We start from the raw sequence: 17,592 nt of genomic DNA, 5'->3' as shown, positions 1-17,592 counted from the left end.
AATGCTACTCTCTCTCGTCAGTGGTACAGTACTCCCAGAGCCTCCCATGTGGTGATGCCTGCTCTCCCTCTTAACCCCAAGTACTCCTGCTTAAAGGAATACTTCACCGATACAGAACTGGCGTTTTATCATTATAAAATCTCTATTATAATATTTAAGAAAAGTTTTCTTCCCTTGGCCGAGCTGTACATACATTTCTCCTGACCTGACGTCAAATGACTCGTTTGACGTCATATCAGTAGAACTTTGCTTGCCTTCTAGAAGGGCCGAGGACTACAAACCTCTAGTTCCGCAAATTTGTAAGCCCACCAATAAGGAATGAGTTGGGGCGGGAGCTCGCGTACGAGAAGTAAACACAATGTCCGCCATGTTTCTTCACCGCTTAGCTAGAGAACTAGACCGACTCAAACGTCCGACCATGAAAGAAACAGATTTGAAAAGGAATTGGGGGAAGAAACGTTGGCTTTGATTCTCTGAAGTCCAGATTGAATTGCAACTTCAGATTGATGTGGAAGCCCCAGACGTCGGAGAACCTGACGCAGTCGTTAATTCATAATATCCTCTCAAACGACTGCGTTGGGTTCTCCGACGTTTCTGGTTCTTCCACTTCCACATCAATCTGAGATAGACTGAACTCCGACATGGAGGAGAAAGGCATTGTTGCCCGCGATTATCTCCTGCTGTCCGCGGGGCGGTGGGGCCTCGGCGCTGCCCGCTGCCGAGGAGGTGGTGGGGCCTTGCGGCAGCGGGCAGCTGGGCTCCAGTGGGAGACAATCGCACACCACATCAATCTGAAGGTGCAGTTCAATCTGGACTTCAGAGAGTCAAAGCCAACGTTTCTTCCCCCAATTCTTTCTCAACCATGGACGAGAATCAATACACAGGTCTTATTTGCAAACCAACACCCGCCCATTCCCGCGAATTACATTCCGTACCCAACCAGACCCGCTATAAATTGAAACCGACGCCGATGTGTGAAAGCACATCATCCACTGTGGACGGTTTTAGTTTACTCTGCTCCGGCATAACATCTCCAGTGGAGTAGTCTCGCTGTAATCTCCGGAGTAGTCTTGCTGTAATCGCAAAACCCGCGACCGACCCGCGCTGTTAAGGCGTCCGATCCGACCAGCACCTGTGTCCGACACAGTACTCTCCGCTTCATCGAAATTGTGCGGGTCAACCGTCGGGTACCCGAACCCGTGCAGGACTCTGGCCGAGATAACCTCCACTATGAGTCTTTACTTGTTGTGGAAGTATCGTGACGTCCGAGAACCCGACGCAGTCTTTAATTCATAATATCATCCGGAGGCCCACACAACTTTTGGCCGTGATATTATATATTATATTGTATAGATACCTATACATTATATTATATTATTTAGATATAGGTATTGAGTTGCCAAACAGTTGTTGGATCTAATTTGCCAAATTATGAACGTGAACATGCTCTGAATGCAGTAGGTTGTCTTAAAGCAGTTTCCTACACTGAGATTAACATGGAGATTAACATTAGTTTTGTTCTTTTATTGAATCTGCACAAGCCTATTGTTTGTCCGCCCTTACGGGGCTTGACATAATAAACCATGTTGTCCTTTCTGCTGTGAGATAAAGGTCTCTCTGACAAAAACTCATTTAGGAGTTTATTTGAAGTAAAAATTAAAGTGGTAATTGTTTAACATCACAAAGGAGAATAAAATGAATTTGTAACATTTCATGGGCACAAATTCTAGTGTATATATCTAACATTAGTTCCTTCCAAGGTGAGACACAATAATATAGGTCTTTATACCCTTTAGTATTATGTTTAAAAGGGTAGTTCGGAATTTTGGACACAGGGCCTGATTCCCAAGTTAGCCTTGGTGTTCTTTATCATTGGAGACAGTTTTCAACATATTTCATTCAGTCCTTCTAACTGCAGAGTTCGCTCGTGCTAGGCTAGCGCACGGCAACGGGCAATACTAGCCTGCTAATAAAACAGTCTTACCCACTCCACAGTACACCCGAGGTAAATCAACTATAACGGCAGATGTAAAATATCTGTGTTGATAGAATAATGTTAAAAATAAAACCAACCTTGCATTGCATTGCATTTTGAGGTATCTGCTGTGTCTCAGCAACAGTGTTGTATTCCTGGTAGTAGTCTACGGCAGCGGCGGACTGATACCTAGGTTATATTCCGCTGCTGCTGAGAAAGTAGTCCCTCAAAATGCAATGATTCATGCGATGCGAGGTTAGTTTAATAACATTATTCTATCAACACAGACTTTTACATCTATTTTCTGGCGTTATATTTGATTTACCTCCGGTGTACTGTGGAGTGGGTAAGACTGTTTTATTAGCAGGCTAGTATTGCCCGTTGCCGTGCGCTAGCCTAGCACGGGCGAACTCTGCAACTAGAAGGACTGAATGAAATGTGTTGAAAACCTTCTCCAATGATAAAGAACACCAAGGCTAACTTTGGAATCAGGCCCTATGTCCAAAATTCCTATCTACCCCTTTAAGTGACAGCACTGTGCCCACTTCTTCTCTCTAGAATATATATTTTTTTCATTACACATACACCTTTTATGTTCGGTAATAATCTAAACAGTTCATATCACGATAATTACATTAATATTGACTCCAGTTTGTTGCTTGTCTCTTTTTAAGATAATTTCTTCTTCTGGGTTTACTCTTTACAGAATCGTATTGCATTCTGATTTTACTCTAATTGCATGTTTCCTTATAGTCTGTAGTCTGTCAATATTAACTCAATTCATTCCCATTTTCCCATTTCTCTTTATGCCTCTAAATTGCAACTCCGCTATCCATCGTGCTGGAATTTCTCCCTTTATATTCCCTCTCTCTATCTTATCTGTAATTTCTTATCTTCCTTTTGTCATCTTCCTCTCCTGTCATGTTCATTGTATTCCTATATTTTCCCCTTTTTATTCCGACGCTCCGTTTCTCTCCCCCTCAGTACCTTCCAACCTGAAAAGCTTCAATTTCCTGCGCAGCAAAAGTCAAGACAAGCTCCTCCCCTCATCCACCTCTCACCCCGCTATGCGCCCGCCACGCCTCTCTCTTTCTAGACGACTCCGACTGTGGTCCTCGGCTGACCTCCCCAACGTCGACATCATCACTCAACCAATCACTCCCGTCACGCCCATCACTCAGCCAATCACTGCAGGGGGAGGGCTCTGATGTCATATCCAGCGCATACTCCTCATCACGTTGACCTCCAACCACCAGACCCAAGAACACTAACTTCAATTATTTATTGAATTTATTTATTTTAGCTTTTGCAAAAATAGACACAGATATATGTACACACAGTACACATCGACAACCGACTTGAACTGAACGGTTTCAATTAAAGCACACTCAGGACCTAACCAGGTGCAAATCCTCAGCCAGCGCGTAGGACAGTAAGTAGGGGGGGGGGGGGGGGGTTGGGTTAGGTGTAGAATTGCCTTCCATCAATGTTGTCAATCAGCTGCTTTGGAGAACAAATATGTAATGCATTGGCTCGGCTGTATTCAGACTGAACGGCACCTCCGAGAGCTGCTCACTGGTCCTCTGAGAGCTGCTCACTGGTCCTCTGAGAGCTGCTCACTGGTCCTCTGAGAGCTGCTCACTGGTCCTCTGAGAGCTGCTCACTGGTCCTCTGAGAGCTGCTCACTGGTCCTCTGCTCACTGGTCCTCTGAGAGCTGCTCACTGGTCCTCTGACCTGAGAGCTGCTCACTGGTCCTCTGCTCACTGGTCCTCTGAGAGCTGCTCACTGGTCCTCTGACCTGAGAGCTGCTCACTGGTCCTCTGACCTGAGAGCTGCTCACTGGTCCTCTGACCTGAGAGCTGCTCACTGGTCCTCTGAGAGCTGCTCACTGGTCCTCTGAGAGCTGCTCACTGGTCCTCTGAGAGCTGCTCGCTGGTCCTCTGAGAGCTGCTCACTGGTCCTCTGAGAGCTGCTCACTGTCCACTGACCTGAGAGCTGCTCACTGGTCCACTGACCTGGGAGCTGCTCACTGGTCCTCTGAGAGCTGCTCACTGGTCCACTGAGAGCTGCTCACTGGTCCACTGAGAGCTGCTCACTGGTCCACTGAAAGCTGCTCACTGGTCCTCTGAGAGCTGCTCACTGGTCCATTGACCTGAGAGCTGCTCACTGGTCCACTGAGAGCTGCTCACTGGTCCATTGGCCTGAGAGCTGCTCACTGGTCCTCTGAGAGCTGCTCACTGGTCCTCTGAGAGCTGCTCACTGGTCCTCTGAGAGCTGCTCACTGGTCCTCTGAGAGCTGCTCAGTGGTCCACTGTAGAACCTGTGCTGCTGTATATATTCTCTGATGGACGGAACATAATATCCTCTGCTATGTTAACTGCTCTGAAGCGCTAACCCTTTAACCCTAATTTAAAGTTGCCGTGCAAATATGAAACGCCGGATGGTGCATGTCGCACACTTCTGAAAATGTTTAGCCCCGTGAACAGAGTGCGGGAAGTACGCATACACAACCTGAAGGCCAAGGCCTTGCATGGACTGCTACTGCACTTGACAAACGGCGCATCAAGACTATAAATAATGCTTCAGGGCCATGTCTGGCCTCCAACACATGTCACACCTGCCTTAAACCCACATCTTCAGTAACCACTTTCAATCAGATGTGTTCCTTCATCGCCCAATGGTCAGTGGTATATACTGGGCAGTAGAAGCTTTCTCCAAACAGTTGTTGTTTTGATGAAAACAGAGGTAATCTTTCTGTTGAATGAGTTGAGCGTTAGTTGCCATGGCATCATGAAGAACCATGTGGTGAATGCTTCCTTTTATTTCTGTCAAGGACCTACGTGTTGTTTTGAATTGTATTCCCATGGCCGCTTCCCTTTCGGGTCTCTGTGATCTGAGCTTCCGTTTTGTAATGGGTTCTGTGTGTTTTCTTTGATCCTCTCCTCAATCTCCTTCTGCCTGCTTTACCTAATGATAACATGGTTTCAATCATCCAACCTGCTGTACTTCTGTCCGTCATGTCATAAGCTGTGCACTTCAGTCCTGCTTGGATGCAGAAAGTGCTTAAGTCCTGTATCCAACTGTTAATAGCTGTCTCTGTCTCTGCTAGACTAACATAAAATAATTGTTAACTGTTTAAATGCAGACTTACGCTTTCCAATAGATTTTCAACCCACAGTTATTTTTGTTGCCATGGTTCTAAGCTTCTACCCATACAGTGCTTTGGGCCTAATAGTGCCTGGAGTAGGATGATAAAAACTGCTACATCTGAATCACATTGTGTCTTTCTACAGGTTTGAGTGACAGGGGACGAGGCTTATACCGTAATAGTACACCAGGGGGCAGCAATGAGAATGTAACTGAAGAAGAGGGACAAGGTCATCATTTTATATTTGTTTGTCCTTCGTTTCAACATTGGTATAGCTTGAGTTGCAAACTTGGCAGTTTATTAAAAATAGTAATGAAAATGTTGCTAACGTCTAACGATAGTAATGGCTGTCGTAGCCTTCCATTGTTCACTCAAAAATTATAACAAATAGGAGAAGACAAAGTTTAGTCAGCTGATTGTATGGATTGAATCTTCTCAGGACAGCAAGCTCTCAGTTGTACTCCCAGCCAACCGGCCCTGGGCCTGGGGGGTAACTCTAGCTCCAGGCTGGCACAAGGAGCTGGGTGCAGGCCCAGAGGTAAGGCAACACTGCTTGTATTCATTTCTCTATTGTAGAGTTGCATTCATGGAGGAAGAATTGTGCCACAGAAAGAATGAACGAAGGACTAATAACTTACCCATTTAAAGACTTTTAATACATAATGCATTAAACTTATCAAAAATGCATTTGTATGGATCATTAAAGCCACCTTGTGGCCATATCAGAAAGTTGTATGTGGAAACTTAGAATTTTGGGGAAATCCAATAAATCAAGAACACTAAATTGAAATGTGTTTTAAATGCTAGCTGAGTTAATCGATTAAAGACAGAAAAAATAATGCATTGGGTTTTCATGGTTTCCAAAAATTATACAAGGTTTCCCCCACCAAACTCCCCAATATGGCCGCTAGGTGAATAAAGTCTACAGATTACACTCCATTTCCTTCATATTTTTCCACCAAGCTCAAGCGTACTTGCATGTTGAACCAGTGTTGAACTCATTCAAAGGCATACTCAAAAACAAATGAGAGCCCAAACACCAAAAATACAATTAATCTATCTCTGCCGCCCTTCTAAAAATAGATTTCCAAAACTCTGTCAACGTGATTGAAGTTTATAATTAAAACCAAAATATCTTGGAAAATAAATCCACACATTGTTAAAAATAACAATGTGTTACCCAGCCACACCTCTTTGTTGATACATGAGATCAACCTATTCCAATAATTGTAATTATTATCATACTGGTATAATTAGAGTGGGGGCCTCTGGTATAGCAATTCTCAGTATTGAAATAGTTATACTACTTTATCTCTTTTAAAAGCATTTTTAAAGACCTCTTTCAATAGCCGTTAATAATGTTTTTTAAATCCATAAATTTACTCTCTGAATGGTAAATTTAATACTTTTTTCCTTTATCAGTTTAATTGAATGCTCCGTAAGAAGCGCCTCTGATAACTGTTCTAAGAAAGCATGCATTAAACAGTGTTTTAATTGGTCGACTATTAAACATTCATCAAGCTTTTCTATGACCCTATTTGTCCTCAATCCTCCAACATTAAAAATGTTCGTAGTTTCATGTTGTGTTCAACAACCAAACACTGAAAGCCATATTAAGATTAAGATTGACTGATCTGTTCCAATAAGCGACAGAACCTTGCAGGGGCAGCATTTCCTTTTTAAACGTGTGTCCCTAGTTAAATGCATTGGATTTATGTAGGCTATTCCTTAACTACCATGTGGATTTGTGATTATTTTCCAGGTTTGGTTTTCAATGAGGACTTGCATCTCAATTCCCCAGACTCCATTTTGGGTCACCGTGGCCACCTGAATGGTCGTCCAGGATCGATTGACTTGAGCCACAACACCTCCGGCTCCAACTCCCCAGTCTACTATAGGGGTATACACAGTACCTCACTCACTCACTCACACAACCATATGTCATTGATTGTGATGTTATTTTTGGACTAAACTTTGTACATACTTTTGTCACATTTAAAAGTCGATGATAAAACAATAGCCCTTGATCACAACTAATCAATAATCTCTCTCTGGACAGAGACCTCAGATCGCCATTGTCGCTCTTCCAGCCTCTCTAGCGACGATGTCATGGCTCTGAGTAAATCACAGCCCTCCCTGTCGCGTAGCTCCACCCTCCCTTATGACCACACCCCTCAGAGAGCTCAGCCACAGCGGGGGACCTCCGGCTTCCGGGCAAAGCCTCCCCGCTCCTCCTCTCCAGGAAGTGAGATGGTGTCCCTGGAACAGTTTCTACAAGAGAGCAACATACAGTCCCCTCCGACGGTAACTTAACCTTATTTGGCCGTAAAACTGACGCATCAATTCCCCTCCGAATGTGGGCCATTCACTCTATATGCAAATCAACCACACCAATATAAGAAAAATATGAACTAGAATGAGCCAATGTGAACAACACTGAACAAGGTTCTATCTTATTTGAATCAGGTCTCCACCGGCAGCAAGGAAGATTTGATGGCCGACTATTTCACCAGAAGTCCCGCCCTCTCGGCCCCGGCTGAGCGGGAACAGGCCCTTCCCACCCATTATGTCACACCCACCGTCCAGCCGGGCAATCAGAGGCCAGGCCAGAACGTTAAGCCTTTTCCCCGCCTCCCTGTAGGTCAAACTCCCAGCCAATCACCGAGCAGGGCCTACAGCCAATCACCGAGCAGGGCCTACAGCCTGGCCTCGGCCGACCTGCTCCGTTCCAACGGAGCGGACGTCTACCGTGCAGACGACAGCCCCCTAGGCCAACCGGAGGTCCTGCTCAGAAGACCAGGGGGGCCGACCAACGGCAGCCAACGTCCACTTTCTGCATGCGTCGCCGGTTCAGGTAGCTTACCGGGAGAGGGAGGGTGTCCGACGGCTCCTCTCCACCACTCATCCTCTTTCAATCTGCAAACGGAGAGGTACGCAGAAAGAGAGAGAGAGAGGGAGAGAGAAGGAGTTCCAACCTCCATCTCTACCACTTCGCTCTCCTATCACCATCGAGGAGAGGTTGCCATGGTGTCGCCGGTGAGGGCGGTCCAAGCACCACGCTCTGATGACGAGCCCGAGCAGAGGGAGGGGCTGAGGGAGGGGCGGGCCGCTGACTCCTCCCACAACGATAAAGGCGGTGAGATAGCACGGTGTGCTTCTGCCGAACGTCTCGATAGCAAACCAGCCTCCCCGGACCCCAACAACGACCCCCAGACCGTTTGGTACGAGTACGGCTGTGTCTAAATCCTGGACTCAACTTGGATGGTGTGCTGATCTTGTTGAGTTCTTGTCTTTAGCTGGGGGGGTACCCTGCTACAACCCTACTGGCTTGGCTCTGTACGGGCTACTTAAACAACACCCTGCTACAACCCTACTGGCTGGGCTCTGTGTGGGCTACTTAAACAATACCCTGCTACAACCCTACTGGCTGGGCTTTATACGGGCTCTTTAAACAGCTTACCCCTGCATACAGAAAACTGCACCTGGATATTGTCATTGTACCGAACCGTACTGAAGATTCAATGAGCTCATCAAAATGCATTATTTTATTATATATCTGGAGTTCTTCAACATTCAGCTATTGTTGAACCTGGAGGTGTAAGGATGATTATATATTGGCCCTTCCTTCAGACACTCTGACCCTACATGACTCATTCCACATGGCACAATACGCCTACTAAAATGCTGAATGGCATACCGGAGTCCGTTTTGGTAACGCCGACGTGAACTTCCAACTGGATACTTGCTACTGACTTCTTGGGCTCGGTCGGCCATCCACAACGATCCACTGCTGGACTTCATTCCCTACTCACTCTCGTCTTTGGAGAGAGCAGATACAAGGAAACCACCGTAGAGGATGCGCTGGCTTGATTGTTCTCAGTGCTTGATGTATCCTGACCTTACTTTCCAAGTTGAACTAAAGCTACCATTATATACGCTGTGTGGACGTGTGCTCGCGACCAAAGATTTGCCATCTTAATGAACAGAAAGGAGGGGGAACTTTTAAGAAATATGCAACTAGAGGAAACTCTTGTAATTTTGAGCTCCCCTCTGAAGGCGAAAACCAATGATGTGGTTATTGGTTTACAAACTAGAGTTTGGTGGTTTCACTGTGAAAACCACCACCATTTTCCATCCCAGTGTAACACTGGCTCAACACCTCTAAAACACAACATAGCAGGTTGCAGTTCAGTTTGGTTTGAGGTTTTCATTGTCAGGCCGCTAATGGGTAGTTGGATAAAAATTGACATGACATTTTCTCATCCTGTGCGTTTGATGCTAATAACACAACTAGAAGATGGAAAGGGTCTGGCCAGAGAGAGAGGGATATGCAGGAAGTTATGAGAGAGGAGGATACTTGGGTACAAAATTGGGAAGATGACAGATGGAGGAGGATACTGGGATACAAAGGGAGAGGTGACAAACGAAGGAGGATACTGGGATACAACAAGGGGGAAGAAGACAAGACGGAGGAGGCAGGGAGACGGAGGACTGCGGGAGAGGGAACATACAAGATTAATTACAATCTTATATGTTCCCTCTACTGTCTGTCTGTACTCCATCTTTATGACCTATCGACACTGACTAATACCACTTACCCTACCCTTATGTATAACACGGTGCCTTACAGTACAAACAAACACATCGTTCTTCATATGTCAAGCACCATCTTGGGAAATGTGTGGCTTGACTAATGCTTGATGGACAACCCCCACACACCGTTTTGAACTCCGTAACATCACTAGGTCGTTTCACTGTATTGGTGGCTATAGAGAAGGTTATAAGAGGGATGCATTTACACATATAGGCTGAGAACTGAGTGTGAAGTGTTTTGTTTTAACGGCAATCAAATAACATTAACTACAAACTACAGCGGAACCACAGGGAGAACTCATGATTATGACCAACATAATCCACTGGGCACCAATTCAAGAAGCTGCATTTCCACACGATTCTTTTGTTTTGAGTCATTTGATGTGGTGGGTTATCTGGTTCAACTAGGAATGCTCCGATTCCTAAAGAGAGGTCAGATTATCAATAAGGTTGTTGATGAACTTTCAATGGCCTTAATGTTCCTTTGGGTGTGCTACAAATGAACTGTGAAACTCGCATGAAACCACACCCAATATGTCCTGATGAACTGGACTATCAGGAAATGTACACTGGAGTACTTTTGATCTGATTAAGCTTTAGCTGCAAGTAATAAAAAAATATTCATATTATTAAAGTAGTCAAAGCATTTATGTTAAGGTACATTACCTTATGCAAATATCAACCAATATTTTGTTTATGAAAAAAAGCTGAGGGTATTTTTGTTTGTGTTGTCCGATTATTTGTACCACTGGGAATGTTAACAGTAGTACAAATTTGTAAGAATGTACAGTACTTTAATACAATTAAATAAAGATACAGTTGAGTATCATGCTAAATCTCGTTTAAGATCCCACTGTTTGTAAAAAGAAAATTTCATACTTTTGTGTACTTTACAAATACTAATTCACATTTTCTCAGCTCGTAAACTGGCCCATGAAAAACACATGCGTGATGAAATGGTGGTGCGCGACTTGCCTGTCAGTCTAACCTGCTATACATGAATGTGTGAAGCCTAAGGATTGTTGTTGTTCTTCTCCCATTTTGCACTTGGACCAAGAAAAAGGTCCAGCCGGGGAATACAGTGATGACCCCCGAAGTGGGACTGTGTGTGTGTGCGAGTGATTTTGTGGCGTGAATAAAATGTTTGAGACTTTATGCAACCTCATGATGTCAAGTTCGATGAGACAGATGCATTTTTTACCAGTTTTTCGCAAGTGTCCTCTATTATTGCTAGCCAAGTGAGTGTGTTGCCATAAATCCTGTGGTCTGCTTTTTAAGAATCGAGCCAAGAAACCAAGCTTTCATTAGTCTCGATCGCAGGATTTATTCTGCACAAGGACATTTATTACAAATCTTGACTTTGACTTTATGCTTATAACATTGAACTGACTCATGAACGACTGACATCAACTTGTGACTTCACATCAACTTGTGACTTCAGAGATATGCAACTCAATGGTATTATAATTGACCACTGGCAAATGAAGTGGATTTCTTTGCCGTCTTTCGTATCACTCCGCAAGTAGTAAGGTAACTTATCAACCCCAGCGTACTAGGTTGCTAAGCGACGACAACGTATTTAGCAAACTATTTCTCTGCTGATCAACAGTTTGAATGCTGGTAACAAACACATTTTAAAAAGACACCGTGTGAAGTTATTTTTTCGTTTTGGCAAGTAGCAGTGTAATAAGTGGAATAATGTACAGAACGTCGCCGGTCATTATCGAAATTAAGCCCCTTCATGGCGAAGCAAGAAACCTCCGCTTTGCGTCGGTGTCCGGTTCGCCCTGTCGGGGCTTATTTTCCCAATAATGACCGGCGTTCTATAGGCCGACATTATCCCTTACATAACAATCAGTATAAACATATAAAAAATAAGTATATGCCGATTGCTTTTATTATTGCTATTATTGCTTGAAATGTCCCTTTATATCAAATAACAAAGGTATTCCTTAAAACTCCATTTAATACAGGGGGGGGGCACTGATGCCCAGTGTCCACTCCTCTGGACGGGAAGGTGGGGGGGGGGGGGAGGGGCACTGATGCCCAGTGACCACTCCTCCCATAAAACGTTGCTGCTTAAAGTCCCTATTATCCAATTTAAGAACCTGTGCAGATTTTGTACTGTCGACCACATGCGGGTCCCAATACTGTACATGTAGAACTCTGCTCTGTAGTTAGCAGATACTCTGCACCATGTAGTTAGTAAGTAAAATGTATTTATAAAAGTACATTTATAACAGTTTGCACTGACCAAAGTGCTGTACATAGTGCATTCAGTAGGCAAAATAACATTAGAATAAAATACAAATAAAAGACATGAAACCGGACATCCACACACAACAAAGGCAGTAGTGCAGAGGTCAGATAGTTAATGGAAAGGGAAGGCAAGGTTGTACAGATGGGTTTGGAGCCTTGATTTAAAGGCATAAAGGCATCACCCTCCACCTCGAGCTGGTGTGTGGTGAGCGTTCTGGCGCAGATTGGCTGCCGTGCATCACCCCTAGTGGGTGCTACACACTGGTGGTGGTGAGTGAGGTCCCCCCCTTCAATGTAAAAGCGTCTTTGAGTGTCTAGGAAAAAGCGCTATATAAATTCAATGCATTATTATTATTATTATTATAAATGGAGGGGGCATCACGTATGTCGGTTGGCAGCTGGTTCCACAAGCGCGGAGCACCTACACCGAAGCCCCGGTCACCTTTTTGTTTCAGTCTGGAGCGGGGGATGTGTAGAAGATCCTTATTAGAGGATCTAAGGGACCTAGTGGCTGAGTGGGGGTGTAAAAGGTCCGATATATAAGATGGGGCCTTACCATTGATGGCTTTGAACACCATAAGAACAGTTAAAAATGATCCTTTGTTGTACTGGCAGCCAGTGATGGGAAGCAAGAACGGGAGTGATATGCTCCCACTTTTTTGACCCAGTCAAAAGTCTTGCTGCTGCACCCTGTGACGGGTCCCAGTGTGACCAAGTAGGAGCCACTGGTCGGGGGCCAAGGCGCTCGCTAAGCTCATCAAACCACGGAAGTGGAATTAGGCCTGTCAATTCCTTAGCCAAACTTGGCCATTTGCGATGATGAAGACAAAGAATACACATTTGATGATTATTGTTATTTATCTATAGTTTGAGTTCAGATAACCCTGCCTTGTGTAGATATCAAAAGTTGTAGATATTTCAGTGAAATCGGTGCAATAACTTAACTAAATAATTATAATAAGAGGAAGAAGAAAATAATAAGAAATCACATCCCAGAAACCTCCGAACCAGTTTTATATTTTTATAATATAAAACATACATAATATAGTTCAAACAACAACAGTGATAACACATAACAAGACATTACATAAGGGACATTACAAAGGAATGTAATGTCAGCGTGCTAACATTACACAGGAATGGAATAACAGCTCCACCCAACCAACTGCTCTTTGATTGTTTTATGTTTTATAATTCAACAGCTCCACCCGGGAAAAGGAAGTTATCACTTCTTTTTCCCGTACCCTCGTTATTCCAGCACAGCCCTCCATTCACTTTAGGACTGTCTCTCAGACCCTTCACAGTACCAGTTCCCAAAGTATTGCAGGTTCAGAGGTGGGGGGGACACAAATATTTTTTTATAAAACTCTTCAGTTCACTGTGTTTTCTAGTAGTTCTAGTTTTCTGTTGCTACTTTTAAGTTTACTGTTCCCTTTTTTGGTTTGTCTGGTTGTAAAGCATGTAGCAAAACATTATCACCCAATTCTGTGTTTCACCTTGTTAGTCAACTTCACTCCATCTCAGTAGCACCAATTTTACACTTATTTTTGGAATATATGGTAAACAGACCTCATTTACATAGCACTACCCAGTGGTGGGCAGGTCAAACTGGCAGGAATATCACAGGTGGGGAGAAATTGAATAAAATGTCCATAATTCAGTTTAAGTAGTCAAGCGATCAAATTTATTTAAAATGAATGTAACACAGAACCACTGTCATTTTAGGCAGTTATAGTAGTTTCTCGTCTTGTTAAGCCTTACAGGATGATCGTGGCAATTAAGGTGTGAAAGCTGACGTGGCCCAGGCAGAACAAACGCCCAACTTACAGCGGAAGATTAACACGGCCTCCTCCCCAACTGGCAGACCGGTGTGCGTACTGGTGCTGTTTATAACCTGATGGAGTGACAGCGGGGACGGCCAATCACACAAGGAATGCAGAGCCAATGGAGGAGCTTGTGGGCAGGTCTAAACGAAAGCAAACTGGCTTCAGCTCGAGCGGCCGTTTCCGCTTGGTCCTAGTGCCTGACGAGTCTCTGTTTACCATAGCGTAACATGGTTTCCGGACGGTGAAAACTGCAGGGGACCAGAACGGCCTTTTGAAAAAGCGCAGGGGACATGTCCCCTGTGTCCCCCCCCCCCCAAATTACGTCTGTGGGTGTGACGGTGGCTTCCGTTCCTGCTGGCACTTTCTACAAAGGATCACGCCTGTCTTCCTCACGTATTTCTCTTTTTTTTTTCCTGTACAGTTGTGTTGTGTAAGGAGTTGATGGTGGCATCAACTCCTTACACAACGGAGTTGGGGGGTTGAAGACCATCACCTGCAAGGGTCCAGGCACGGTAGGAAGCTGTGCAGTGAAGGGGAGAGAGACGGGTGGAGCTGGTGCTATCACACCAAGTGGTGGTGCTTGGTGGATGGCCTGAGGTTGCGGTCTCCCCTTGAGCTTCGCCTGCCCAGCAGTGTTTGGTGGCAGAATGAACAGGTGAGGCTCAGCCAGATTGCCAGAATGTAGAGTTGTGGCTTTCTGCAAAGCCACAGGAAGCGTCTCTGGTCCTGCCATGGGTGCGTCTGGAGAAGGGACACCCTGCATCAGAGTATCATTCTCCTGTGATCGGCAACGCCTGCTGAACCTGGGAAAACAATCAATATGAATAAACATTTAGCAATAATACACAAGAGGGTGTGGCCGATTGGCATTTGATCATGACTATGATACAGCAGCATGACACAGCTGTGATCAAATAGCAATTGATGACATCCTCTCATGCATTATTGATTTTATCAGATGGCCACTTCATTTAGATTTACATTCCATTTGCTGAGCCAGCCATCTTGTTATGAAAACTGGAAACAATGCATTAAACATGCTCTGCATAAAATATCATGCAAAGCATGTACCTTAAGCATGCTCATTTACTCACCATTGTGTCACTGTTGCTGCATTGACTTCGGGCAGCTGGATGGTGGTCTCACTCAGCACCTTCGCGTTGGTGACGACGCACTCTCTGATGTGCTTGTTAGCACGCGTCACCACCGTGAAGCGCGACACCCTCCTGTCATCACAGCGCACAGCGCTTGGGTAGAGCGCACACAGCCTGATGAAGATGGCCTCCACCACCCTGTTGCAGTCTGGCCACTGCAGGACAGTGAGCCCCAACGAAACACCTGCAAATTACAACAGAATCCATATCTTTAATATAAGATTGTTTTCAATGCGTGATCCTTACTCACTGTGCTATTTTTGTTGTTAAATACATTTCTTAATATCTGTGCATAATTATGTTGTCTCGTCTTGTTTTTTTAAATGTTTCTGTTTGTTTAAATGACTATTGTCTTATGTAATATATGTTTTGGACCCCAGGAAGATAAGCTGGTCGTTAAGGCGTCAGCTAATGGTGATCCTTTAATAAACTAAAGCTGGAGGCGAAATTTCAGCCAGTTTCAGTTATTTTAAAAGTTTAGGCAATCAAGACCTTGTGTTTGCTTAATTTAACATACCTTTTGGTGCTCTCCACACCGGGTGCCACAATCTTAGTGGCCCTGAATCGTCCCTGTTTCAGGCAATATTGGTGACGTGGCGGGTAAACGGTCTTCCTCTTGTCAAACTCCCCCAACGCCTGCCACAGGGTGATGATCTGGGCGCACTCCTCTCCAGTCAAGGCCAGACGGTGGTCTCTGAGGCCAAACAGTACCTCTGCCAAGTCCTGCACAGCTCCATACCCCTGAATATTGTCAGGTCCAACAGAATCCTAAAATGAGAAATAATTGTAGAACTTTTGATAGCAGCAATGAATACTATTAATTCTATGAGAGCACAGATAACACAACTCAGATTTTGTTTACAAATGTAAATATACATTTAAAGAAGGGATTTTTTACATCATGTGGAATGGACTCTTCAACTGCTGGAAGATCCGCCGTTGCTATGGTGCAGGACGCAGGACGTGTTGGTGCTGGTGATGGAGGGACCACAGAGGTCGTTGCCACGGTGCAGGACGCAGGACGTGTTGGTACTGGTGATGGAGGGACCACAGAGGCCAGTGCTTGAGAGGAGGCAGCAGGTGTTCGTTCCGTCTCGAAGGTGGGGACAGTGATGTCCTGAAACTCCTCAAGTTCAGCGTGGCGTTCATCCCCCTCTACAGAAAAATCGGAGGTCTCCGACTCCTCAATGGCCAAATTGTAGTCCTGCAGAACTTTACCGGTTTGATCATAGAGATATTCCACTCTGATAAGCTCACCTTTAAAATATAAAAACACTGACAATTAGATAATATACCAGGATTTTATATAATAACTTATGGTATTTGTTAACTTGAAATTGTCACAAAGAAACAACAAATATAATAGTTATCTACCAGTGTATTTTCTTGGCCCGACATAAGGGATGATCTTCTCGCCCAGAACATCCTCTGCAAGACTGTTAACAGCGTGACGGGGAAGATGGTTGTACGAATGCTGCTGCTCATCTATTGTCGTCGCTGCCACAGCCCGGTCCTCATTCGACCTCGCACGTCCATCCAAAAGATACGCCTGGAAGAAGGTGTCACCTGCCAGTGTACCTGTAAAAAATAAAAAGATAAATGTCTGAGACCATATAAACATTTCCTATACGATAGGTTACATGACAGCTACAACATATTTACCTGGGATGAATCGGTTCAGGTGCAGGTGAAATGACTCGAGGGATGTTGAACCTCTGGCACAGCGGTAGGCAGGCGGTGCCCTCCCTTCCCTACTGTCCCCGTCTGTGTGTACAGCTGCACACCCAGAGGATCCTGGATGCAGGCCACATGCTTCCACTGGGCCTTCAGGATCGCACTCATCCGGGCCGAGTTGATCAAAGGGACTCCCAGAGTGTCACGACCCCTGTCTCCATCATAGGCCTGGATATGGCTTTCAAGCAGAGCCTGGGTCTCCTTGGTCCCGCGGGTGGTTCTCCTGCAATGCAGGGCTAGCTCGCTTCGGCTGATAAAGCGCATCACATCAGCCTCGGATGGATGCTTCCGGTCAGCTACTAGCTCTTCATGCTCGGCCTCCTTCAGGGCCGTCAGGTCATCCTGGTCCCACATGAAGATGCAGTGGCTGAGGCGACTCATGAACCTTGCGTATAACTGATGAGAGTCAGTAGTGCAACCCACAGCAAACCTCCGCATGAAATGCCATATGTCCAACCGGATGATCATCTGCTCCCACTCTTCAAACATCCTCCTCAGAAGAGTGTTGCCACAGCAGTCTCGGTCAACATATAGCACTTCGGGAGGAGCCACCCGAGCCACTCTGTATCTCCTAATGAGGCCCTCGATCATTGGTCCGAGACCATAACCTTCGCTGGCAGTGAGTACGGACATGATCACCTGTCCATGCTCATTGCCAACATTGGTTGCCCAGGTAGCGGTGCCATAGCTGTGTCCTGCCAGCTTTCGGGCGACCTTTTTTGTGAGTCCATCTTCAACACACGCCCACACTGTGACGTGATGGTTGCCTTGATTTCCTCCAGCCTTTGGAGGACATCCTGGGCATAAACCTGCATCAGCCAACGGTGCTTGGGGACAGTAAGCATGACAGGTGCAGGTTTAAATGTCACAGGCAGGATCAGGCCCGACGTGACAGTACTGGC

At 45.2% G+C, this 17,592-nt stretch overlaps 1 protein-coding gene and 2 long non-coding RNA genes across 8 annotated transcripts in view; 2 read left to right on the top strand and 1 right to left on the bottom strand.

Moving 5' to 3' along the window:
* The window catches only part of ccdc88c (coiled-coil domain containing 88C), a 75,334-nt gene extending 64,457 nt beyond the window's left edge, over positions 1-10,877 (top strand). For 2 of the 6 annotated variants that reach the window (XM_030355729.1, XM_030355734.1), the window contains 5 exons: positions 5,270-5,353; positions 5,564-5,662; positions 6,887-7,024; positions 7,184-7,428; positions 7,591-10,877. In XM_030355729.1, the coding sequence (XP_030211589.1) occupies positions 5,270-5,353; positions 5,564-5,662; positions 6,887-7,024; positions 7,184-7,428; positions 7,591-8,367 (1,343 nt within the window). In that variant the 3' untranslated portion in view covers positions 8,368-10,877. Of the gene's footprint in view, positions 1-2,959; positions 3,408-5,269; positions 5,354-5,563; positions 5,663-6,886; positions 7,025-7,183; positions 7,429-7,590 lie in introns of those variants that run through there. The other 4 variants (XM_030355731.1, XM_030355733.1, XM_030355732.1 and 1 more) reach the window with 4 other exon arrangements.
* A 2,858-nt stretch (positions 10,878-13,735) lies between these two features.
* LOC115544424 (uncharacterized) lies at positions 13,736-15,252 on the top strand. The gene is made up of 2 exons (XR_003976858.1): positions 13,736-14,457; positions 14,932-15,252. It is a non-coding gene; the product is annotated as an uncharacterized LOC115544424 (long non-coding RNA).
* On the bottom strand, positions 14,258-14,993 carry LOC115544425 (uncharacterized). The gene is made up of 2 exons (XR_003976859.1): positions 14,897-14,993; positions 14,258-14,605 (listed from the first exon to the last, which is right to left on the bottom strand). It is a non-coding gene; the product is annotated as an uncharacterized LOC115544425 (long non-coding RNA).
* Positions 15,253-17,592: the final 2,340 nt, after the last annotated feature.

Source organism: Gadus morhua, chromosome 5, assembly GCF_902167405.1.
Source record: "Gadus morhua chromosome 5, gadMor3.0, whole genome shotgun sequence".
NCBI classification, from domain to species: Eukaryota; Metazoa; Chordata; class Actinopteri; order Gadiformes; family Gadidae; genus Gadus; species Gadus morhua.
The sequence above is the reverse complement of the archived record's forward strand: the minus strand, read 5'-3'. Positions and strand labels throughout refer to the sequence as shown.